The following is a 21,796-nucleotide window of genomic DNA, read 5'->3' as shown; positions in this document are numbered from 1 at the left end:
GCGCTCACCAACCCAAAAACCGCTGCAGGGTGCATTAACGTTGGCAATTTTCAAACCGCTTCACTTCATTCACATTCAGAGGTACATTTCTCTTTAAAAACCCCAAAACAACAACAAAAAAAATAAATAAAAATAAAAATGAAGCTTCACTCGTTTTTTTTTTTTGGTCGTTTCTCTGCAGACCGTCTCAGGTTCAGTCAGGCTGATCAGGTATGAACATTGGAGGCCATGTTGGGTATTTTATTGTTCCCATCTTTCCTGAAATTAACACCATTATCCATTTTCTAGATTATTCCTGGCAAAAGTAGTTTGTGCATCAGAGAACCAAGTTAAGTTAAAAAAAATTAGATCATGACTCCAGCTTGGCCCGAAACAACAATTACATTGCTGCAGGTTTAAATCTTCATTTCTTACAGTAGTCTGGTCAGTTAATAGAAAATTACTTTAACCAGAGTTCAAAGAGGCTAGAAAAAGTGCTGGAAGCAGCTGCAAAACATTTTGAGGCATACGGCTTCTTTTCATACATGAAAAACGTCGACACGTCAAGGTCAAAACTGTGAAAGGATGAAGCCAAAGGAAAGCTTAGTGAAGGTTGGAAATGACAGAATCACAAGAACATCAGGCGCTGACAAGCATGTAGTTTTCTATGTTAGGCACTTTTATTGACGTATGAATGTTCAACAAACAGAAAGTGTTATTAAAGATAAACATCATCCAGTTTTACCACAACGGTTGGACAGTATGGTTCTGCAGACATGGGTTCAGCTTGTAGTTGAAACAGATCCCAAAATATTAGCGTCAGAGCTTTAAACCTGCAGAACGCCACACACCTACCATCACTTTCCAAACTAAAGACAGGAGTGTTTCAAGTTACTGCGAATGGGAAGGTTTCTCTACATAAATAAATGCACCAGTTTGATTCCTAAATTGTCAGATGTTCCTCTGGACATGTTTGTGCCGCTCTACTTCCAGACCTGCTGAATTATCCGATTCCTCAGACTTTCGTAAACTAATTAAAGTAGTACAAAGCTATGAAAAACAGATCAGTGTAAAGGCAAAAAGAGACTTGCTCCAAAATTACAAAACAGCACAACACAACAGCGTCAGTAGTCACACAAAGCTGGCTCAGGGGAACCTGTTGCTTTAAGGCCGCTTCTGAGTTCACTGCAGCAAGAGTTAGATAAAAGACGAGATTTAGTTTTTTCTTTTCTTTCAAGAAATAGAATTAAAGTGGTTTAAGCATTAGGTTTTACATTTTCATTTTAAATATTTAAATTATTCTCCTACTTAAATTTAAGCGTGCAGAACTTAGAGCTTTGAAAAACAACTGAATCCCCCTGAGCTACAATGGTTACATTTATGGACTTGGCCTGCCAAGTCTCACCACTAGAGGGAGCTCTGGTTTCAACAAAAAAAGAACATTTCACTGCAAACTTTGGGAAACAGCAGATCAGCACAGACTCCAACCCGGCATCATCGGCACGCAGCCTCATGCAATCCGACTGATGGGCACAAGCGGCTGAAATTCGACCTCTGACCCCCTGTAGTCTTTTGAGTTTGGACCTTCAGAAATGGTTAAGCGGTGTTATAAAATCGAGGCCGATTCACTGGAAGTCGATTACAAGAAGCGACCGACATGAAACAGGTTAAAGGACAGATTCATATTTTTGAAATGTCACAGAAATTGCTATTCCTTCTGGATCCATTTAAGAGCCAGAATTTCATGCTGACAAAAAATTTAGTATTGGCTAAAGTATTTATTTATTTAGTATTTAGTAGTGGCTTAGAATCAAGACATTTTCCACCATTATAAGGATCACATACAATTTTCTTTTCAAACTCTAATGTTGCAGACTTCAATTTCTGATATTACCAGGTAGTTCTTTTAGATCTTTTTTAATATAACTTGATGCTGAAGTTGGTTTCCAGTTCTAGTCTCCAACACTTTTAAATTTGACCTGGATTTACAAAGGTGCTGTTAATGCTTTAAGCAACAAAACAAGTTTAAAATGCTTATTTAAGGTGGTTTGGGAGCATTAAAGTGTTGAAATTACATCTTTTTTTATGTGTATTTATCGCTCAGCATGTTGAATACCAAACTTCTGATAACTAAAATGTTGAACATAATAAAGCAAATTTAAAAAGTATTTAATTTTTAATATGAATCTAACACACAAGGACTTTTTTACTCACATTTACCTGGTATCAGCTTAATCGGGAATGAAGTCCTCACTCATTTCCTTTCTCGCTATTTACTTACCTTACAAATATTAAAACAGATTCTACACTTATCCAAAAATTTAAGGATTTCACCATATGAACTCCGAAGTTACGCCAAGAGCAATAAATATACGCATCTTTTCTGAAAAGAAACAATCAGGAGGTAAAAAATTGAAATATTACGTCTAAACATTTCATTCAAGGTTTTTAAAAATAACATTTTAAACATTTTCTGTTGTTGCGCAAATAGCCAAAACTGAAATTCAGACTGTTGCCTTTGACCGTTTTAAATCCAGAGTTTCTGACTTTGTTCATGTGAGACACAGTTTAAGGTTTCACTATCGAACAAAGTTTGCATATCTTTATATTTTCTGAGTGACTCGCAATCAGCAGGAATAATTACTGCAACATTAGTAGATAATTAAAATATGAACCTGTCCTTAAATTGTTTCGCAGCAACACTTCAATAAACAATGAGAACTGTCTGCAGTGTCGACTGTGAGGTGGGAATGTGAAAGTAGTCTTGTGATCATGTCCAGTTTTCATTTCAGCTGCGCATTTAGGAGTGTGTTATGAAGAAGAAGAAGAAAAAAACTAAACAAACCCACATTTCAAATAAGTTCTACATTACTGAGCTAAATGGGCCAAAGCTGCTGGTTCTACTCCAGAAGATTTTACAAAAATGAATCATGGCGAAGAAATAAACTGAATTTAAAGCTGGAACTGAGATGTTTCTTTAGGTAATTCAAAGAAAACAGTTTGACAGAGACACATGTTTGTACCTGTAAAAGCTGTTTGTTCCTAATCTGCAGCCACTTTCAGATTTAATCCAAGAATCAAGGTGCTGAGATACTACAGACAAACAGATTTCAGAAAAAAAAAACAGTGGAAATCATTGCTTGTTTCTCTTCATAGCTATATTAGAAAAATATAGATGAGTAAATTGGAGAAGGCTGAGTTTTTTTGTCGGTTTTGGTTTTGGAGACTTCAACAGACGAATTCCTCTCTCATACGGAGGATCTGCAGTAAGACGGCCTGGACGTCCTCATCCATGTGACCCTGAAAGACACGCAGTCAGACAAAAGCTCCCACAACTCCCTTAAAGCCAAATGGTGTCAATAACCACACTTATGAATTGAATTTTACATTTCTAAAATGTGAAAAGCTGGTTTAGCATAAAGTCTGCAGCGTTTTGAGAGCGAGGAACTCACCTGTGCTGCCCGGAGAAGATGAATCCGATAAATGGAAACCACCTCTCTGTGCTTCCTCTCAGCATCCTTATCACGGAGAAAAGCAGAAGACATGAAAGACACGGTGTTACTTTGATGCCTTCAGCGGCAGCACACGTCCTCGGTACTGAACCGCAGCATCACATCACTACAAAGAGTCCAGCACATATCAGGATACCAGACAAACATACATACCAATCACTGACAAAACCCAACAACACTGAGCATATCAGATTTTAAAGTTTTACATATTTCCATTTAATATTCCATACTATTCCAGAATCTCTTTTTTTTCCCTGCAGTTTTTACATTTGACTAAAACAAAAATCCCTATTAGTGGGTTTTATTGTTGATTTTTACCTCCAAAAATTATGAAACAAAATCTGAAGTTGGCCTCTGATTCAACAGTCGGCCAACGAGTCATTTTAGATCTTTTTGGCATCTGAATCAATTAATATATATTCACATACCAGAAGAATCCCTACTGGACCATTCCAGATAACAGCAACCCTTTAAAATCACAGCTTGTGATCAGTCGTACTTTGATTTTTTTAAAATAAAAAATCAAAGTAACAGAAGCCAGTTATGTTGTGTCCAACATAACACAAATGTCATCATCTATTTATAAATGAACCCTGTAATTTCCAGAAATGATGGTTTTTATTTTTTTGATAATGGATTAAGATATGCAACCTGGAACGTCATACTTGACCCCTTTGTTTTCTGATCTTATCAGAACCTGGAAAGTCTTCAAATGAAACAGAGGGCCTAAATATTATATTTGAATAATCCCACCGGAAATTTTGGTGTGCAACAGCAAATGCAAGTAAATCAAATGTCTACTTTTACACGATACCACACAGTACTTCAGAGTAAACACTGACTGCATGCAGGTTATTCACTCACAGCCAGCTGCTGCTGTAGACTCGTGATCTGGGCCTGCAGGGCGTCCACTTGCTGTGTCTGTCTCTTGTTTGGTGTGCTGCTTGTGTACGTCAGCTGAGATAAACCGTTGAGCGCCTGCTTCAGTCGCTCCACGTCAGTCAGTAACTCTGTGATCTATAAACACAATGCATGTCGTAAAACTTCTGTTTAGACAGATAAAAACTTTTTTCCTTTTTATCTCCAGTGAAGCACGTTTTGCTGACGAGCTGAACAGTAAAGCATGTGTTAGTGCTGAAGCAATTCATCGCAATGAATCAATTATTGACATAATCATCTACCAATTTGGTTATCAACTAATCGCCAACTGATCTGATAAACCGGATATTTTCTTTTTATTAATCGATTAAACATCAGAATAATCGAGTACTAAAATAATAGTTGACCATTTTTGAAATAACTGTCAATTTAGTAATTGATTAATCATCAACTAAACAAACTCAAAAAGGTAATTTACTGAAAAAAACATCCAACGTATTCAGAGCAGTAATTTAGTCAACACTGCACAAAATATAAATATATATATATTTTGCATTGAATATAAAAACACTTTTGTTTGTAAAAATGTTTTCCCCAACAAGTCCTCAGGCAGCAATCTTTCAGATTCACCTTCTATAAAATATTTATTTTGTCATTTTAAGTGAATTTAAATATTTGCTTATTGGAACGTTTTAATGTATTTCTAATTTTGTGTCAAAAAAGAAAGGATTAAGTGGATAAATGAAAATGGCTCATTCTACACATTAAACTGATACATTTTTGAGAATAATCCAATTAATCATCAGGACAATTGATTAATCAATTCACAAACAGTGATCAATCATCGACTGAATAACATCCGCTAGTTGCAGCCCTCGCGGTTCTGAGAATCCTCCTCTGCAGATCGGAGATGGTGCTGAGCGACTCATCGTACCGTTCCCTCAGCTCCCCGATTTCCCTCTCGACGGCCCGGCTCGCCACCTGGGCGGCCGCCATGTCGGCCCTGGCCCTGCTCTCACCCTCTCTGGCTTCCCGCTCCTCCTGGTGAGCCTTCTGACACTCCTGTGTCAAACTCAGCAGCTTGTTGTCCAGGCCGACGATGTCGTCCTCCAGCAGCCGCTTCACCTTCTTCAGCTCGTTCACCTGCTCCTCCTTGTGGCGGACGTCCTCCAGCGCCTGCGTGGCTCGCAGCAGCTCCGACTGCAGGGTGCGCACGTCTTCGGCCCTCTGGGCATTGCTCTCTTCCTCTTCGCGGAGTGTCGCTCGGAGTTTGGCGACCTCGGCCTCGTGCTGTTGCAGCAGTGACGTTTGTTCCCTGCGCTGCTCCTGAAGTTCCTTCTGGAGGGCGGCGACTCTTTGCGCTTCCTCCTGCTGGGCCTCTCTCGCCTTCTTGCAGTCGACCTGAGCTTGCTGCGCGGCGTCATGGAGCGCCGTCAGCTCCGTATCATAGGTCGCTATCCGTGTCAGCTTGGACTTCAGCTGCTCCTGCAGGTTCTGGATCTGAGTGTTGCAGAGGGCGTTCTGGTCTTGCAGTTCAGTTTTCTGCAGCGTCGCCTCCTGGAGTTGCTCCTCCAAGCTGGCCGACTTCTGCGCCAGCGCCTCGAGTTTAGCCTTGAACTCTTCCTCAGCTTGTATGTGTTTTTTGCTACTGACCAAAGCAGAGTCCAGTCTCTGCTGGACGGATTCCGTTTCAACTTTAAGTTTGTCTTTCTCCTGTTTCATGCTTTCCCAGACAGATCTCTCTCTGTGATACTTCTCCTCTGTTTCTGCCAGTTTCTGCTCCAGCTCCTTCACCCGAGAGCTGTAGGTGGTTTCCTTCGCCTCGGCTGCCGTCAGTGGGATAAACTTGGACTGAATAGCTTCCTGTATGGCATCGAGTTCCGTCTTCTGGGCCTCCAGCTCCCGACTGAGCTTTGCCACTTCCTCCTGAGCCAGAGCATGCAGCGCCGACGCCTGGTTAGCTCGGTTTTCGGCCTCGACGACAGCAGCGTTCAGCTTGTCTGTGACACCTCTGTGCTCTTTCATACGTATGCACTCACTCTTCATCTCTGACGTCACTTTTTCCAACTGCTCTTTCAACTTTTCATTTCCTTCTTTCACATTCTTCAGCTCTTCCGCACTTTCTTTTAGCTTGGCGTCCAACTTCAACTTGTCGGCTTTCAGACTTTCCAAGGTGGAGCTCAACTCTGTCTTCACCTTCTCATGCTGCTGCCTGGAGACAAACTGCTCCTCCACGCTCCGCTTCAGAGCCTGCTTCTGCACCGTCAGCTCTTCCCGTTCTTTCTCTCCGTCTTCGTATCTCTTCTGCACCAGTTGGAGTTTCTTCATCAGTTCGCCGTTGTGAGCCTTCAGCGCGTCCAGCTCCCTCTGAGTCTTCTCGCTGCCGCCCTGCATGCTCTCCTGCAACCCGGCCTTCTCGGCCTGAACCTGTTGCAGCTGACCCTCTGCTTTTCCGTATCGTTCGCTGGCCTCCACCAGTTTGTCCTTCAGCTCTTCCAGAGCCGCCGCCATGTCATTCCGAATTGCCTCATGATCCTGGATGGATATGAATTCATTCTCCATCCTGCTGTTGAGCTCGTCCAGCTGCTCTCTCAGCAGATCTCGCTCCTCTTCGCTCTCCTCCACCTCTTCGATAAGGGTTTGGCTTTTCGCTGTCACATCCATCAGCTTCCGTTTCAGAGTTGCGTTCTGCTCTTCCAGGGCAGAAACGATCCTCTGATGCTCCTCCACGGACATCGCCCGGGACGACGGGGCGTCCAGTTTCCGGTGGAGCTCAGCCACTTCCTCCAACACGCGGTCGTAGTCCTCTCTCAGCTCGGCGAGCTGCCGCTCTTTCTCGTCCACCGCGTTGGTCAGCAGGTTCTTCATGTTGTCAAACTTCTCGGCCGGGACGGTGTTGTTCAGGAGGGTTTCCATCGCTGAGAGGGCTTTGCTCAGCTCGTCTCTCTCCGCTGCCTGCGCTGCCAGCTCCTGGTTGAGCCGCTCCGTCTCGGCGGCCAGCTGGCTCTCGCTGCTCTTGTATTCCTCCAAGGCTTTTTCACTCTGCTTCAGGCGGTTACGAACCCGACCGACTTCAGCCGAAGCGCCTTCGTATTTGGCCTTCACGTCCTGCAGCTGTGCGCGCAGTTCTTCTGTCGCCTGGCCCCCCAGGTGTTCCTTCACGGCGACGACGTGAGCCTGCAGCTGCTTGACTTTACACTCGGAGTCCAGCATCCGCTTCTGGACGTCGCCCAAAGCGTCCTCCAGCTCCTGGACCTGCTGGTCGGCCCGCTTCTGGACGGCGTCCCGGCTCTGAGCGAGCTCTTGGCACTCGCGGCTCTTCTGGTTCAGCGCCGTCTGAAGCGGACCCTTCTCTTCTTCTGCGGTCTGCAGTTTTCTCCGCATCGTGTCGAGTTCGCGTCGAAGGGATTCCACTTCGGGGTGGTCCCAGCCTCCTGCAGTTTGGCTCCTCTGGAGTTGTCTGGACGCAGGACGCTCCTGTGGCATCTGGTGAAAAAAAAAGCAACAACAAAAAAACAAGACACAATTAGCACATTTTAATAGTATAAAAGTATAGTTTTTAAGTGCTTTCTTTTAAGTGTTAAATATTGTTAAGCTTGGATGAGTTTTTATTGCATTATTTCTTATGAGAATTTTGATCATCACAATAAAATTTCAGTCAAAGTTAAAAGGAATCTGACTAAATTTATTATTTTCTCCTGTTTTATTCCATGAGATCAGTAAATTTGAAAATATAACTAAATTAAGTGATATTACTGTACTATATGTGTGTGGTGTAAAGCACTTTGTTGCTGAAATGTGCGAAACAAATGAACTTGACTTGTGCCTAAATATGTGCAGGCTGAACGCCTCACCAATCTTCAAAAGATCAGATTCATAAATTCACATATTAGTACAGAAATACACCAATATGTGTGTTGATAATTATACTGACCAAAATTTAAAAGCTCAAGGCTTTTGCACAAATCTGAAGAATTATTGTGGGCAACCAATAGTGTAAATGAACATTATGAAGCGGATCAGAACTCGCAAAGTAAATGACGTTTGACTGTAAATAAGTCTTAGTTAAGAATTTATTGGCAAACAAATTATTTTAAAGGATGTTCACTTCATATCCAGGTTGCGAATGAAAACCTACCTGCTCGAAATCCAGACTTTGCGCTTGCTTGACTAAAATGCTTTCTTTTCCTGCAGGATGACAACACGCAACTAAAACACTTGGAATTTCGCAAGCTGAGTTTGGCAAACTTGATAATCTGGCAGTATATTATTCCATTTGTAAGGGAAAAAAATGGTCTGACCTTTAATAATAGACTGGCCTGGATATTCCCCCTGTGAATACACAAAGTGAACATGAGTAAAAACACTGTAGATGTTAAAAAATATATGTGTGTAAACACAAACAACAACAAACTCGTTCCATGCTTTGTAGTTGTTTCTTTCAGTAGTATTATTTTAAAACATTTACTGGGGGCAAACAAACGTTCATAATAAGAGTTAACACTAAAAGATGTTAATGTTATGGATCAAAAGTCAGAGGTGCATAAAATCACTGACCAAAGCACTCCGGAGCTGAACCCTGACAGTCTCCGGACTGCGACCGCCTTCATCTTTGTCTTTGGCACTGAATAACGCCTTCAACTGCTCTTTCTGATGCATTAACAAGAAAAAGTAGAGGTGGGTGATGGGGCAGGAATCAGATGTTTTTATTTAACTATAAGACGTAAATGATACCAAGTGAAGGACCTTTCTAAGGCTGTAAAAAAATACCTAAAGCTCTGAAGCACAACTGAGATGATCTTTTCATGGTAAATCGGAGTTAGGGAAACTGATGTGTAAACAGATGTCTCCAAAGAGCTAAAAGCTACCTCCAGCAGAACTGCAGCCAATTTGACAATAGGGATGGGTTTTTCCGTCTAAATGAAGTTTGGAAAATCCTACAAAGCACACATTGAGTCAACATGAAACTGCAGGAGTCAGGGCAGTATATCAACTTCAGTGCTGACTTTTAAGTCAGGGCATACTTTAATCTAGAACATGATTTAATCATGTGATTTTAGAACCACATGATTCAGACTCTTAATTATGTGGAAAAAAATGGATCCATCGATGGTTCTTCAAGCAGAGGCAAAAGGCAACATAAACATGGAAGGTTTTGTTGTGTATTTTACTCAAAACAACAGCTAATTTGTGGTGGTTTTAAAATAAAGACCTAGATTTCAGCAAAGGATGACATTTTCTGCTTTAAGTTGAGAAATCGGATGGCCTGGTAAACCACAGGGAAAACAAAGTTGAAGTTTCTCATTTAAGTTTTAGAATAGACGTTTGTAATCCAAGATTTTACTGGAGAGATCCTAACCTATCACTGTAGGAAAATGGAGCTTATTGGACGAACACACTTCAAACGTTTTTTTTTTTATAGTAAAATAAATTAAAATAAAACTCTTACCTCTTTTTGAGAATCTTCCACTGCTTTTTTCCCCTGCAGATAAAAAATATATATATTTTACCTGGGAGTAGATTAATGAATTCATAATCTGTATTAAGTAATTTTCTGCATACAACGACTGGGTTTGGTGAATGATGCATTTTAAAGTCCCTGGTGACTGGACTAGATCATATTGGATAAAACTTCTGGCCCCCCTCATGCTGAAGCTAATTTTCACCAAGATCTCGTAAAAAAATGACAAAATACCTGCATGAGTTGATGTTGCAGCATGTTGACCTTATCTGTCAGAAGTTTCTGCTCCAGGTGGTACTTCCTGAGGCCTTCCTGAAGAGCCTCGTTCTGCCTCTCCAGATCCTAAACAGAGAAATAAATCCAACACATAACAAATAAAAAACACATGACATTTTACCTATTCATCATTGGTATTTTATGTGAAACAAATGACTTGGATTACTGTATAAATGCATTATGTCAAAAAGCATAAAGAAGTTACATCAAAGAAGTTAACTTACAAATATGATCTGATCCTTTCTGTTAGACTCCGCCGCATCCGATCTGTCCACTGAAAGCTGAGAAAAAGGACATTATTTTTACAAAGTTATGGTGGTTTTAAAAAAAAAGAAAAGTTCATTTGTAACATTATGACATTTTATCACTAGGGGGCAGTCATGATCAACTCCAGAGTACCCTACAATAAACAATGACAAATCAGAAATGTAGGCATATAGACACACAATTTCAAAACCATAGAAATAAAAGCATACTGGTATATCTGTATATAAGTGTAATGTAGACCAATGTGTGTTTTTCTCTGCAACTACATTGTGAACGATGATGCGAGATTGAACCAAATCCCACTGGGTTACCTGCCGCTTCCAATGTTCGATCTTTGCAGCTTCTTTTTCTGAAAAATAAATAAATAAATAAAAATAAAAAACATGTTCTAATTTCCTGTTTCCTTCCATTTGCAAATGAAATGAAGGCATCATGTAGTTATGCAAGACCAAATTAAACATTTCTTAAGCCACTGTACAGCATGATGACACTTTGTCTTGTCTTCATCACAAACAAAGCCATGCAGGTTGTTCCCAGTCTGACCTCTGTTGACCTTCTCAAGGTGACTTTTGATCAATGCAAGGAGGTCTGGCTTGTTGCTGAGGCGAGCGTAGTGAAATGCATCGTGACCCATGTTGTCGACTGCTTTCACATCAGTGCCGGTTTTCAATAACACCTCCACGGCGTCCTTGCAGCCGAACTCGCAGCCCAAAATCAGAGGTGTCCTTAGGGAGGCAACAGAGACAGGTTCAGGAGGAGAACATGTCCAAACATCCCCCCAGGCCTTTCAAAGAAATGTGTCCTGCTTCGAATGCTGAACGATGACTTTAGTTGTGTTGGGCTAAGTCATTTGTAGAAAATTTGAATTACGGGAAGAAAACTAATCGTAAACATGAAAACCAGCATTTTTTTTTTTTGGTTTCTAGTTTACAATATCTACATCCAGCAGTGTTACGTTTCTGACACAAGCTAATGTGTGGCAACTCAAAAAACCTGGAACAAGATATTGTAATGTCACGGACACCGTTTCCGTGTGAGATCCAACTCATCAATCCTACATAATCTGCCCAAAGCAGCTTTCTGTCTGCAGCTTAGACTGAAAATAATCAAAGCTGACATGCAACAGGCTTATCAAAGAGAAACAGCCCGAGGGGTACAGGAACTTACTTGTTTTGTTTGTCTCGGACATTGAAATCGGCTCCTCGCTCCAGCAGCAGCTGACAGATATGAGGGTGACACATCTGTGTTGCCAGAATCAGAGGAGTCCTGCCATCCTGCAGAAAAGCACACACAGAAATCTATACAGGCATGTAGTGACTAATCCAGACAATTAATTAACAAACACAAACTGCTTTAGACTTTACTTGCATTTATAAAGCAAATGGATTTATCAGCAGAACAGAAAAATTTGTCTTTTCAAAAAAATCAAATGAAAAGCACATTCTGTATCTAAGAAAGAAACGGCTCTATTATGAATGAAATAAACGGTTCATTGTGTTTCTTACAAAATCAGAGATGTTCACAGAAGCCCCACGGTCACAAAGAAGCTTCACACTGGAGGTGCAGCCCCCCATCACTGAGGAGAAAAAAAACAACAAAAACAAGAAGTGACACACCTACAATTATTTCACTCCATTTAACAGGAAGAGGTACATGCAGATCCACTTTGTTCCTCCTGCAGTCTGTGGATTTAAAGCCCGAAGAGGCTAGTATTTAAATGTCAGCACATATCTCTAAAATGAACTCATTTAATGTGGCACATATTAAATGCAAAGTAGCTTGTGATGCAGGAATACATTGAGAAAGTCTGGCCTTTGAGGGTATCATTATCTCTACAAAGGACAGAGATAACTATAGTTAGAATGACAGTAAAAGCTTCAGGATATTAAACCCAAGGTTCAGAGGTATGAGAAAGTATCTTCCCCCTTCCTGAAATAAATCTCTTGTTAAAGAATTTTAATTGTCCCAGTAAGACAGCAGAAAAAAAAGACTATTTATGATGCCAGAATGTGATCAGTTCTTGTGACGTTTATGTAGGAAGAAGGTGTGATTTTTATACAAACTACCAGAGTCAAGCCACCACAAGAGTAGTGTGAAGTCAAGTCTGGTCTAGAAGTGTTGAGTCATTGCTGACTTTCTCCGAGAAGAAGTAGTCACACGTTAGCAGCAGCGCTACGTTAAAGCCGAATTCAGCCACCAGCAGAGTGAAGTGGAGTCTTACCGGCATCATGTAGAGCAGTGCGTCCTTGTAGGTCCACGTTTCCGACTGGACAGTTGTGCTGGAACGGAGCAAAAGTTCAGCTTGACATACAATTTGTTATTTTCATTTCAATGTTTTCCTTTTTTTCACAGAAAAACCAGGTTATACATCCAGAAAGCTAAAATCCTAATTTCATTCGTAATTTCATAAAACAGCCATAGTTTTTCATCCGTTATTGCTTCTTCTTGGAAAAGAAATATCATGTAAAATGAGCATTGACTGCGACATGACTCTTTGAAAAAGAATAAGACACATTTTTGATTTAGTACCACATATAGCAGTGGCTCAAATTGGATATTTTTTAACAGAAAAATCATTGGAAATGTTGTGAAAAAGTATGATATGGGTCGCACATGGTCACATCCGCCTGAAGTGTGAACGTGGTGTCGTACAATTTGGCCCATATGCAAAACATAAACTCTTTGGTCTAAATGTTACAAAGATTGGTTTAGTAAAACGCTCCCAATGTGAATAAGGGTAGAATTTCATCATCAACATAACTTCTCCACAAGTGGCTGGCCAGGCCATGCAATCTGAGCAACAGCAGCAGGCGCCTTGCGTCACACTGGACGGCGCTGTGCTGAAATGCTCGTGATATCTCTCACTCAGCCGGACGGACACCATACTACTGTACCAACAAGGGGCTGTGATGAAAACCTTGAGGACTCTAATAGGGGCCTGATGTTGCTGGGTAAGCCCTGCCAGCTAAAACCCAGCTCTCTCTAGCAACAAGTGGCAAAAATTATCTACATGCTCAAATGACCTGGCAGCGAGGGTCGAAGTAGAGGGGGGATATCCTATACCTGGAGGGTTCAGGCTGACTGAGAGAGATAGGGGAGGCTGTGGCTGTTGGCATCAAGCTGCTACAGGAAGCGTGATGACGGCACTAAGAATGGATGGGGTGGGGAGGGTGGAGGGGAGTGTAGGAGGGTGAGCTTGTCAACACTGCTGACAATCCCCTGCCAACAGCCACAACCTCCATTAGATCGCTGTCATGTGAGAGATGGAAGCAGGGGAAAGGTTTCCAACAATGAGAGAACAATGCTGGAGTGAAATCCCTCATTGTAAACATGTAAGCCCCCAGAGAGGCCCTGGTGACTCAACAGGGCCCTGATATGGAGAGGGCTCAGCGGTGAGGGCTGGTCGGCAATAATTATTTAAGGGGGCCGAAGGGACAACTGGTCTGACCGACGAGGCGTCTGGAACCAAAATACAATGGCGTGTAGACATGCTGTGTGTGAACACTAATGGAGAAGAAAACACATGAATAATAAATAGCACTGTGCTTTTTTTTCTTCTCTCTTATAGGTAAATAATGAAATTCACTTTACCTGCAGGAGTTTCTGCACACACACAGAATTTCTGTACTTTGAAGCCAGATGAAGAGCGGTTTTTCCTAATGCAGACAAATGGGACAATTTTGGGTTAATTAAAATTCAAACTCTTTTCCAACACTAAGTACTTAATGACTAATACAATTCTGTGGAAAGCTTTATTGAAGGCATGGTGTTTGCTCTAATTAAGATCAGGGAAGTATAACCAATAATTGCATGATAGTATCTTTTCAATCTTAATTAAGGCAGAATCAATTAGCAGCAAGCAATTCAGCAGCCATTTAAAAACATAAATGTTGCTTTTCTGTAAAGCAAAACAGGAGATAAGATGACACTAAGTGTTAATGTTCTTGACGTGACATCTGAAGCTTGAATTCAATTGTGTGGTTAATTAAAAAACAGATTGTATATGGTATAATCTGATCTTGCTCTTAACCAATAGACTGTAAGGTAGCAAGTATGTATAAAACATTCGTAGTAATTGACAAGAAATGTTTTAGTTTGGGTTAAGATATTTATTCTGTTTTTTTTTGGTCATTTTAATACTGTCACTATGTTCTGACAGTAGAAAATGAGACAGGTAAACTGCGACAAAAAAATTGAGCTTCAAAAAAATTCATTGAGTTACCAATGACAGTGAAAAGTTTTTTGTTTTGTTTTGAACAGCGAGTTGTTTCTCCATCAGCACATTGAGCAGCGCACACACGATCATTGCTGACAACACTAAGACCTTCCTCCTGGGCAGTAGGACCCACAAGCTTATACCACTATGTCATGACATATTAACAGTTGAAACAAATATGTAAAAAAACATTTTTATAAAAGTAACATATTGCACTTTTAATATTTTGAGTTCAAAGACACATGCGTTACAGAATCTTTTTTTTTTATTTCATTGATGAAACCAAAGTTTCCAAAGTCTGCATATATTTGTCTGTCTTGTAAATTCAAATCTGCAAAACTAAAAATAACTTAGGCTAAAATAAGCTCAATATTCAACTCAAGTTCAATACTAATTCTCTGTGGTAGCTTAAAAACACTTTGACTTCAACTACACATAGGCTGAATATTATGTTACACTTCAAAGGTTATATCTTATGCTGAACCCAAACTCACCAGAGGCGTCTTTTGCAGTGATGTCGACATTGTGTCCCAGCATGAGGTTGAGACATTCAAGCTGTCCTTGTGTGGCTGCCAGATGAAACCTGGGAGTTTAAATAAATGGCAAAAAAAATATGACATGAAAAATAAATATGAGATAGATAGACCAGTGAGGAGATGGCAGAGATTTAGGACAGGGAAATGAAGAAGTGACCTGGTGGAGAGGAGGGGGAGGGTGAAACTTAAGGACAAACTGAAAATGGAGACTTGGCTCCATACTGACAGCAAGATCAGCATTCTTGAGGTCCACAACAAGAACCCTCCATGACAACAAGTTTGGAAGATAATGTGGTGTTTCTACTTTATGCGAGCACTTTTAAACAGAAAACACATCGTTCTAAATTTGGAAGCATACATTTTAAATGCATAAAATATGGATACTGGAAGTGGGCTAAAAATGTTAGAACTTCACACTTAATCTTCAAATTGATACATTTTTCAAATATTTGAGCAAGTTTGTATTGAAAAGAGCATCCTTAGTTGATCAATTTCACGCCATGTCTTTCATAATCAATCCCAACCTGAAACATTCAAGCTGAAATTCATTGATGTAATCCGTAGCCGCTCTGCTGCCACCAGCCATGAAGGGCTGCAAAGCCACTGTATGTAAACTAATCTCAGCCTGTCAGCCCTCAAGCCACATGAACCCGTTTATACACTAGGCCCCGAAGTATCTGCCAAGGAGACAGCTAGGCTGTCACCTCAACACTGGCGTGGATATTAAAAGCTGTGTTGATGGCGAGGAGATGCTGGTCCTCTCGGGAGCAGAGGAGGGTCATGACCCCGGAGGGGCAAAAAAGCAGACAGGAAGTCGACCAGAGCAAATCATGTTTGGTGGACACAAGTGACAAGTTCAGGAGCCGGAGCATTTTCCGTATAACAACTAAATAAATCATTCTGAACACATTTCACAGAATGACACAGTGAAGAGGTGCACTTTCTGTAGTTATGATAAAATTATGATACGGCAGAGAGGAAGTGAGTGCAACTGTGAGCTACTTTTCCTATAAATGTCATTAATGAACAATCTGATGTTAAATCAAGATCAGTTTAGATCCAGAAAAGAGCAGGAAGTCGTTCAGAGGATGTCCAGAGTAAAATACTTTTCCATCACTCCTCTATCAGATCTTAGCAGCAGGTCACTCCAAAAAAAATTAACAGTCAGCTTTGTTACTGTTACTGGCACAGACAAATGTACATTTTTCATACATAGGAGCTTATTAACAAGCTTTGAAATTGGCCTTTCAGAAAGTGGAGGTGTCATTTCATCTTTACCCTCTACAGGACATGCCTGCTATTTTTAAAGGAGCTGGAAGAGTGATCCATAAAGTATATGCATGTAGCTAAACCATATGATGGTCCCACATCCATTTGGTAAAATTAGCAGCTTCAACACTGCAGCAATGCACTTTTTTAAGGCTATTTCTGATACTTTAAAACAATTTTAATACCTAAACTGCACAATTCCCACCAGCAAATCTCTGCAAGTTAGAAGCTCTGTAATCTGTGATAGTAGACATAAAAATTATTATTATCAAGGACGTCGATTGCGCATGTTCAGAGAAATTCTGTCAAAAATCATTGCCTTCTACTCAAAAAGCCACAGTGAGCACCTGCCTCACACAGTGTGCTATTATGAAGACTGCTTTGCTGCTTGACCCCTCGTTGACACGGTGGCACAGAATAAGCACGGGTTATGGGTGGGCCTGCCTCGCTGGCTGATGCCAGAGGAAAGATGTGAACTGTTTACTCAGCTGGAGGCCGAGACAGAAAGGCTTGGTCTGAATTCATTAGCCGGACATAACGAGGCTAATCCAAGGCACAGTCGATCATGTACAGGGGTTAACTGTTTGTAATTAGTTCCTCCTCAGAGGTTTGTGATTACAGGGAATCACCGTTCAACATTCCCATGTCTGTTTTTGCGAAGGCTGGGATGCCATGGAGATGTGTGGTCTGTGTGTGGCCCTGCTGAAACTATATACAGACTGTCAAGAGCTGTGATTATGGTTCAGGTTTTCTTTTTTTTGCATTTTGGACAGACTTTGGTAAAAGCTTGTCCTCTTTTCCAAAATACTGAGTTCATTTGAATAGATTTACAGTAGAATAGATCAATCTAAACACCAGATATTGAGAATAACTTTGTTTTGGTGCAGCCAGTTCTAGGACGGTCGCCATGACTCCGAAACCATCAGATACGGTCAGTTGATGAAAGTGGTCAGAAATAGATTAAAACCTGATTATAACAGCAGGCAATTATTGGACCCATAAAGATGTTTATGCACACAACAGATGCCGATTGGTCCATTAATCCTACATTACTCACATTTACACTAATTCCACAAGTTGGACCAATAATCAAGACATTCTAGATGGGAAAAAAGAAACTCTGATTCCCACTAAACAGCTCTAAGCCGGTTCTTCAACATATCAGCTGATCCTGATCATTTTCTGCAGCTGGGCCTAAATGGATTCGTTATTGTTGGGAACAACATAGTGGATCTGATTTGACTTGGAAGGGAGTTATTTCCTGCAAGGACTACATAAACAGCCTCTGGTCAGCGTGGTCAAGCTCTCCGTGTCTACAAACAGTCCTTATGCCAACTCCCACATTGACCTCAAGTAAGTTGGACAGAAAAAGGGAAAATTCTAAATAGAAAAAAAATAGACACAAAAATATAAAACTGGAACATATCTCCTTTGCAGGGCAGCTGGATGAAACTTTTATTGTTCAAACCTTGAACATAAAAAAGAGATCAACTGGTTAGGTAATCATTAAGGAAATTCCACGATAGATTCCTTATCTGAGGGTCGAGACATGGAATGTCATGTGATGTGGAGAGAATGGTAATGTTTGGGGTTCTTGATGGGGAGTCTTAACTAAATTTAGGAGTTTGATTGGAACATATAAAGGTGCTTAGCACAAATTTCATCCATTTTGCTGACTACATCAGCATACCGGTGTTTGTGTGCGTTTGTTTACTCACGCAGAGCGTCCCTCCACGTCGAGTTTGGTGGGAACGATGCCCTTCTTGCCGAGAACAGCGGCGACCTTGTCCACCTCACCACGTTCCACCGCCTTCATCAACCGATCATCGTACTTGTTCCAGTCTGTGTTCTGACACAAACAAGAAACACCATCAGACATGCAGAACCAAATATGTACTCTCCACAGCTGGCTTGATTCAACATGTAAGGATAACTGCTGCCATATAAGGAAGAAGTCTCTCATGGCTTGATGGGTAAAAGGAAGAATGGGATTTTGGTTTCCAATTCCTTCAGATTACAAAAAAAAAAGGACATTTGGGAACTTAAAAAGAACACAATGGTTGAGTAATTTTGATGCTTTTCCACAGCAACTGCTTGGAACACAAGTTAGAGCAGGAATATGCGAAGAATGCGCTGTACAGCAATCCCACTAAATCAGCACTGAATCCCATCAACCCATGAGTGACAGATACAAAACATGGGAACAGAGTCCTTCTCTAAGAAAGAAACAACATGACCTTTATACTGAACATCCAATCTCAGTACAAACAAACCAAACTTATAAGAGTATATAGGCTAAATGTTGCCTGTTAACCAATAACCGCTAATCTATATGCATGATTAGGCATTCCTTTATTTTATTTAAACTCTGACTTTATGTAACCATATCTAGAAAATCACAAACCTAGATCAATCGTCTGTAAAAAAAAAAATAACTTAAAAGCAACAACAAAAGAATACATACAAAGTGCATGGAGGTGCATTTCAGCCAGCGGCTCATCTTGGGTGAGTGGAGCTGGTCCTTGCACCGTGCTACTGAAAACGTTGCCACTGTTCCGGTTTGCGAAATCAAAACCAAAATGAAGAAAAAAATATTTACACACTAAAAAAAATAACTTCCTTTGTCTTCTCAGTGCACTCAACCAGTGAGTGCAATAACACCGATAAGACAAAAGGATAAGAAGTCTTTCCGGCGGTGACCCACTACTCCCCCGCGCCCTTACTAGTGGCAGAAAAATGTAATTGTTAAGATTTTCTAAGCGTTCCTTTAGCTTAGGAGCCCAGCTCGCAATTCCATCACTGCTCAGCAGTTTGGGTGATAGTGAAATGAAGGAGGAGTGAGAGGGGAGGAAGGAATGGAGGTGGAGAAGCAGTAGGGCCAGCCCTGCCAGCACCGGGACCTGCCCTGGCCGGCAACTGCAACTCCTCCTCTGGGGAAGAGTCAGCTCAGCCTGGCTGCCACTCTCCACCGATGGCCGCTGCTCCCGCTAAGTCCCCCACCCCCTCCTCGCTTCTCTCCTGAAACCTTCTGCTTAGCTCAGTCTTCTTCTATTTAAACAATCCTGCTTTCTGGAGTCTTATCTTCAAACGCTACTTGCTTATCAAACCAGACGGTTTCTCCCTTTGCCTAGTCTCTCTGCTGTTCGTGGTTCCAGCTTCCTCACACCACCAAATGGCAAGGTCAGTCAGGCTCAGTGGGGTAAATATGCAAGCTCTCGGAGGTCTAAAATATCCCCCCCTCCCTGGTAAACAGCAGCAGTGCAGACAGCCCTGCAGACTGGTTACCTCTTTATTTTTTGACCCTCCAACCTTTCTGTAGAGACTAATAGGAAGACGGGAGCTAATAATACATTCTGGGCATGCCAGAACAATGAGTAATGGCTTTGGTGTCTTTCATCACTGCCAACATAAAACAAGGCCAGCCAAAAAAATCTTGCTTACATTGCCCCCCCACCTTGATCCCCTACTGCCTCCAAGTGAAAATATTAATGTCAGGGGGGATCATTTGAAGTAGTCTTGGCAAAGACCCTCACAGGACACGACAGAATCATAATCACCTCAAGATAACCCGCTCATCTCGAACAGGGGTCTCTGCAGATCTCCCCAACTTAAATGTAAGACTTTTTAAAGACCATAAAGAATGGAATTTAAGGCCTGTATCTCCTCAGAAATGTACAAATGTCGTCCAGCCCACTGATGACAAATTTGCACTTACACATGACGGACACAAAAATGTGAGGTAGCTACTTAGCAAGGGTATGTTAGCCTTAACTGTCACAGGTTACATGCAATGAAGAGGTCTGCTGATTTTTTGCCGGACAGAACAGCCCCACGAGAAAAAACAAGCACACAAAATCTACGAAATTAAATAGTTCTGTCAAAACAAAATTTAGGATCTATGAAAACATGTTAAGGGCCATATTACTTTTTTAACATGAATTTTAAAGATGCAGGGACGCAGTGTTGAAGACAGAAGCACTGCGATCCATTCTGTAAAGTAGCAAAGCTCAATCAGGCATTTTACACATAGTTGCGCAAAACTTCAGTCATACATCCAGATCTCAACTTCCACCAACTTACTGCGACACAAATTAAAAGCAGAACTTTCACTTTTATGAGGCAAAACCTCTAGATGGGGAAAAATGCACAGACACAGCAACCCCAAGTGAAGGAGAATGCTTGGAGGGCCCGTTTAATTTACACACGGCATCAGCTCTCTGTGGGCTCTGGTTACCGCCTGCTGCCAGACTGGCGTTTACAGAGCAACAGTGATATTCACAAACATGCAAAAAGACCTCCTCCACATGACATGTCATATGAAGAAGTAGGTGTCGACTTACAAAAGCTGCTCACCCTCGCATGGAGACAAAGACGCCAAAATGGCATGTCGCCATTGCATACGGCAGTCACGTAAATATCTCACACGGGTGCGCTTGTGTGTGGATTTGCTTGGGAATCCGTTTATGTACTAGTTAATAATAGGGATGATAGCAACAAGGGCTGGAACAATACTTGTTGCACAAAAGAGGGGTCAAGATACCTCAATGCTTAGCTATCATTTTTAATGTCCTGTGGAAAACATAAATTGTCCTGAACTCATCTTAATGAATAAAGGGTTTTGAATTATGATCAAGATTTTTGTATTATTTTTTGACTCAGAGAACTTGAAAACTGCTAATAAAAGCTAAAAATGTGATAAAGCTAGGCATTATGACAGGTTTCCTGAAGTTTCACTGAAAAAACTAAAAGTTCAGCAGCACATTCAATTCGGTTCAATTCAAAAACAATTTCTTAATTCCAAAGAGAAAAAAAAGTAGGGATTATTCCTTTAATTGCCTTCTAAGAATCATTTGGAAATATTACAGGTGTGGGCAGGAATGATCTCCTGTAGAGTCTGTGTTGCAGCAATATCAGTAAGCCACTGAACTGAAGACCACTTTGTTTCTGAATTACTATCTTGTGAAGATTGGTACATTAATCCTTCAGTGAATCATCATTCAGTTCCTGAGGCTGCTGGTGTTAACCTAACAGATAATAGCAGAAGAGATTGCACTTCTCACAAATCTAATGATTAGAACTATTCCTGAGAAATATTTATTCTGACATAAGTGCATAATTAAGAAAGATTAGCAAATATTTATCTTGGTGTCTTTTAAAGTATGTACAAGTACGGTAAAAACTAAACTTGGCAAAACCAACTTTGGCCGAATGACACCGCAATACGCAAGACAAAACACAAAAACATGATCTGAACTTGGGATCCATGCACCAGCTATTATTCTCTGTAGGAGAGGGAAGATGAATTGAGGATGGTTTGTCTAATAGAGCAATTGGTAAAATTTGAGGTTTGCTAATGTTTTCTTAAAAAACTAATTGAAAATATTCCATAATTGTATATCTT

General features: G+C 41.0%; 1 protein-coding gene across 1 annotated transcript in view; it reads right to left on the bottom strand.

Annotated features, from left to right (window-relative positions):
• Nucleotides 1–637: 637 nt before the first annotated feature.
• The window catches only part of uacab (uveal autoantigen with coiled-coil domains and ankyrin repeats b), a 38,261-nt gene continuing 17,102 nt past the window's right edge, over nucleotides 638–21,796 (bottom strand). Inside the window, exons 2-19 of the mRNA XM_055045161.1 lie at nucleotides 18,114–18,244; nucleotides 15,085–15,173; nucleotides 13,966–14,030; nucleotides 12,596–12,653; nucleotides 11,880–11,950; nucleotides 11,542–11,648; nucleotides 10,918–11,099; nucleotides 10,686–10,723; nucleotides 10,332–10,388; nucleotides 10,066–10,173; nucleotides 9,820–9,852; nucleotides 8,928–9,020; nucleotides 8,672–8,702; nucleotides 8,509–8,558; nucleotides 5,220–7,856; nucleotides 4,356–4,508; nucleotides 3,432–3,497; nucleotides 638–3,279 (exon numbers count right to left, since the gene is read on the bottom strand). Coding sequence (XP_054901136.1) covers nucleotides 3,208–3,279; nucleotides 3,432–3,497; nucleotides 4,356–4,508; nucleotides 5,220–7,856; nucleotides 8,509–8,558; nucleotides 8,672–8,702; nucleotides 8,928–9,020; nucleotides 9,820–9,852; nucleotides 10,066–10,173; nucleotides 10,332–10,388; nucleotides 10,686–10,723; nucleotides 10,918–11,099; nucleotides 11,542–11,648; nucleotides 11,880–11,950; nucleotides 12,596–12,653; nucleotides 13,966–14,030; nucleotides 15,085–15,173; nucleotides 18,114–18,244 — 4,041 coding nt within the window. The 3' untranslated portion in view covers nucleotides 638–3,207. The remainder of the gene's footprint in view (nucleotides 3,280–3,431; nucleotides 3,498–4,355; nucleotides 4,509–5,219; nucleotides 7,857–8,508; nucleotides 8,559–8,671; nucleotides 8,703–8,927; nucleotides 9,021–9,819; nucleotides 9,853–10,065; nucleotides 10,174–10,331; nucleotides 10,389–10,685; nucleotides 10,724–10,917; nucleotides 11,100–11,541; nucleotides 11,649–11,879; nucleotides 11,951–12,595; nucleotides 12,654–13,965; nucleotides 14,031–15,084; nucleotides 15,174–18,113; nucleotides 18,245–21,796) is intronic.

The sequence above is a fragment of the Poeciliopsis prolifica genome, unplaced genomic scaffold (assembly GCF_027474105.1).
Source record: "Poeciliopsis prolifica strain line A6 unplaced genomic scaffold, Auburn_PproV2 SCAFFOLD021, whole genome shotgun sequence".
Lineage (NCBI taxonomy): Eukaryota > Metazoa > Chordata > Actinopteri > Cyprinodontiformes > Poeciliidae > Poeciliopsis > Poeciliopsis prolifica.
This window is presented reverse-complemented; position numbering and strand designations above follow the sequence as displayed.